Genomic DNA, 3,369 nt, shown 5'->3' on the forward strand with positions numbered 1-3,369 from the left:
ATTCCTGTGTTTGAAGCGGTTTGCCGTTTGCGGCGCGTTTGCCCTTGTCGGCCACCGTACAGTTCAGTTTGATCTTGGTTGATTTGTTTTCAATTCTGTGTAAAAAATTAATATAATAAACACATGAAACAACTTCTCAGTTACAGGTATTACTGATCCTCCTTCCATCCTTGTTTGAAAAACTGTGACCTGACCACATGTTTATATACACTTTTATTACCTCCACTAAATCCCAGCTCTTTGTTTATTAGTAGAATATCTCAAAAACTTCCTGTGGTGCATCGGCCAAGATAACTTTTGTGATTTTCATGTTTCTTTTCATAGTTACCAGTTGAGTAAGGAAATATGGAGAGAGAGGAGGATGTCTGACACCAAAGGTGTTTAGGAACTGTGCGAAAATTAATAAAAAGCAAGCCCAGCACAATTAATATTGTCTGTGGAACCTCTCCTTGACCCCCCCAGTATGTCAAAATAATACATGAATGGCATATTTTGTCAATTTACTAACACAAGATTGCTGAATAATAATATAATATTACTACCACTGAATGAATGAAACAGATTACTTTTGAAGGATTTGCTACCCTGTCAGGCATTTTTTTCCCTGCACATATTTACTATTATCTCATGCAAGCTCTATTTGAATGACACATGGCACACACGTATCCCAAGGTTGTCTGTCACTAATGATGAAGATTCATATTATCTAAACACTCTTTATTATTAAAAGAAATGTTACATTTCGTGGATTGTGTAGCTTTGGTGGAGCTGTGCGTCCTCTCCTCACCTCATCTGAGTGTTTTTCACTTCTCTACACTTTTGATTCAACCACTCAGTAAATTACAGCTTTTCATTTGAATAGTGATTTGAAGGTTGTGGAAAATTGATTTACATTTCTAAAGTAAAATAACAGGAAGGTTTTTTTTCTCATCTTCTTTCAAACTTATGAAGAATGCTGTTCTCTGAAAAAAAAACCTGGTCTTCAGCTTTCTGATAAATGCATTTTTTTTAGATAATCCAATGGGTTTTAAATGATGTATTCAGCTTAAGATAGAGGACAATTCTCTCAACCCATAAAGAAATGTTTTTCTGGGAAAAATAAAAATTGTCACATTTGGATATACTTGGTTTTCTTTGAAAAGGGACGATATGAGTCTTTATCTTGTAGCTCTCAACAACCCCTGAGGGAAATATCTGGCTAATAGCTTCTAAATTCTCCACTATGTTCACCTGTTGCTGTAGGAAACATGGCTAATGATTGGAAAACAGAAGAGAAAAGTTTGGACTATAAAACCAAAACATTGAGCTGAAAGATGCTAAAATTGACATATGTGATATCCTATAATAGATGATTAAATGTTGATCACCGAGATAACAGCATCAAGCTCAGTAATAACTAGAAACTTTAACAATATAATCATGAAATACTGATAGCTGTCTATTGATTATAGATTATAGACCATTACAATCTAATGCCAATACCCTAATATGAATGCTTTGTCTAGAAAATGTCCTCCCTGCCACAAACTTCAATGCTGGCTGGTTTAAATTGTTGCGAATATACTCTGACTTAAAGCAGCGAGTGTGCGCCTCTCTGACTGGGTTAAAGGTGAAAAACACATTTCCAGGTAATGTGGAAACAGTGCAACCTACGTCACGGGCCACAGTCAGCATGGTTCATTAATAACCAGGCCCAATATAACCCCTGGCATACTGTCACCTCAGTGCACATTATGTATGGGACAGCTTGTGGTATCCACTGACACAGACTGAAATACCAGTCCAGTTAGCTGACTAGAATACAATTACTAAAGGGTTTAAAATAGTTTATGATTTGATAATAAGGGAAATTAAATGAAAATAATTACACAAGAGGGAAAAGGAAATAATCTCTTCTTACTGCTAATCAACCTTGCACAAATTAAGCAAATCGTAACTGTAATTAATTGGCTATATGTAGTTTTCTATAGAGACACAGACACTTCGGTGGGTTTTGATGGAGCAGACTGGAATAAATATTGTCAACTTGTTGTTGTTTTTGCTGTTATACTAATCAAACGCGGCTTCCTTTAGTTGCTCCCTCGTCCGTGAAGCTCAACAGCTGCAGGGAGTTGAGCACCAGGGTGAAAACACGCTTTGGTTGACAGTATAAATATTGTGCTTGGATCACTGGCAAATGTCAGTGGCTGTTTCTGTCGAAGTAAGCGCTTTCTCTGCGAATTACCCATTTCTGATATTTATGTATTTGTGTGTGTGTGTGTGTGTTTCTGGGTATGTGTGCTAGTGTGGGTTGCTTTAAGGGTGTTTGTACATGAGTCAGTGTTTGTGGTATTTAAAGGAGAACTCAGCCCTGAAAGAGTGTAGGATGAACTATGGTGGCTTCGAAAAGCGCAACGGGCTCTATCTAGAGCCAGTGTACGGTTTGTCCGTTCCGGGCTACTGTAGAAACGTGGCAGCGTTGTGGCGCCGTAGAAGCAGACCGGCTCCCTCTGTAGATTAAAACGGCTTATTCTAAGGTAACGAAAACAGGTGATTGTACACTAATGAAAACATACCAATGGATAATATATTCCATCTCTGACAATAGATCCTCCTAAATGTTTCACACTGGACCAACATTTTGAATGTCAAACCTTTTTTAAGTAGTGGTGCTATGTTTCTGCTTCTTCTTTACTTAAATGTGCATTCATTGATGTTTTTGGCCACTTGGGGGCAGTGCAACAAGCTGTAAACATAATATTGATATTTAGACATAACCTATTTAAGTTGATCTGGCAGCAACATTAGCAATCATTTGGGGGTCCAATATTAACAGCTTTGTTTGAGTCTTAAGAGAAATATCTGCCAGGCAGTGACGGTCTAGCAAAGCTTTTTTTATTGAAAACAGCTGCCTGTTGTTTCTAGTTTCAAATAAATAAAAGCTGTGGGCCATAAAACCAAAACACTGAAATTGATTAATCCAGTGTTAATAAAAAAATAATGATTAGTGCAGCTTTAAGTAAAGAATCTTCCACTGTTGTGAAACCTAGTAGTACAACAATAATCTCAGACATTCATGTAACACGGTTCAGTCGTATATTTTTCACCGTTAGCAGTGAAAAACTCCTTCACGTGTTGTCTATTCCTAAAAAAGAAACACCTTTAACCTGCAGTGCACGGTGTTGATAGAGCTTTGATACCTTCTTTTCGCATTCCAACACGAAAACATTTCTTCAGACGACAGTATTGGCACTGGTTGCGGTGATGCTGGTCGATTTGACATTCTCGATTTGATCTGCACAAAGGGGAAAAAAAAGAGGTGAGTTTCCAGTACGGAAAAGGAAGTGAAGCTTGCATTTACATCTTAGTCTCCCCCCTTTGTTCCCCCCC

General features: G+C 37.7%; 1 protein-coding gene across 1 annotated transcript in view; it reads right to left on the bottom strand.

The window, feature by feature from the left end:
• The window catches only part of nr2f6b (nuclear receptor subfamily 2, group F, member 6b), a 16,730-nt gene that overhangs the window by 7,347 nt on the left and 6,014 nt on the right, over window positions 1-3,369 (bottom strand). Inside the window, exon 2 of the mRNA XM_035652952.1 lies at window positions 3,180-3,274. Coding sequence (XP_035508845.1) covers window positions 3,180-3,274 — 95 coding nt within the window. The remainder of the gene's footprint in view (window positions 1-3,179; window positions 3,275-3,369) is intronic.

The sequence above is a fragment of the Morone saxatilis genome, unplaced genomic scaffold, assembly GCF_004916995.1.
Source record: "Morone saxatilis isolate NCDOM2014 unplaced genomic scaffold, NCSU_SB_2.0 Contig12, whole genome shotgun sequence".
Lineage (NCBI taxonomy): Eukaryota > Metazoa > Chordata > Actinopteri > Moronidae > Morone > Morone saxatilis.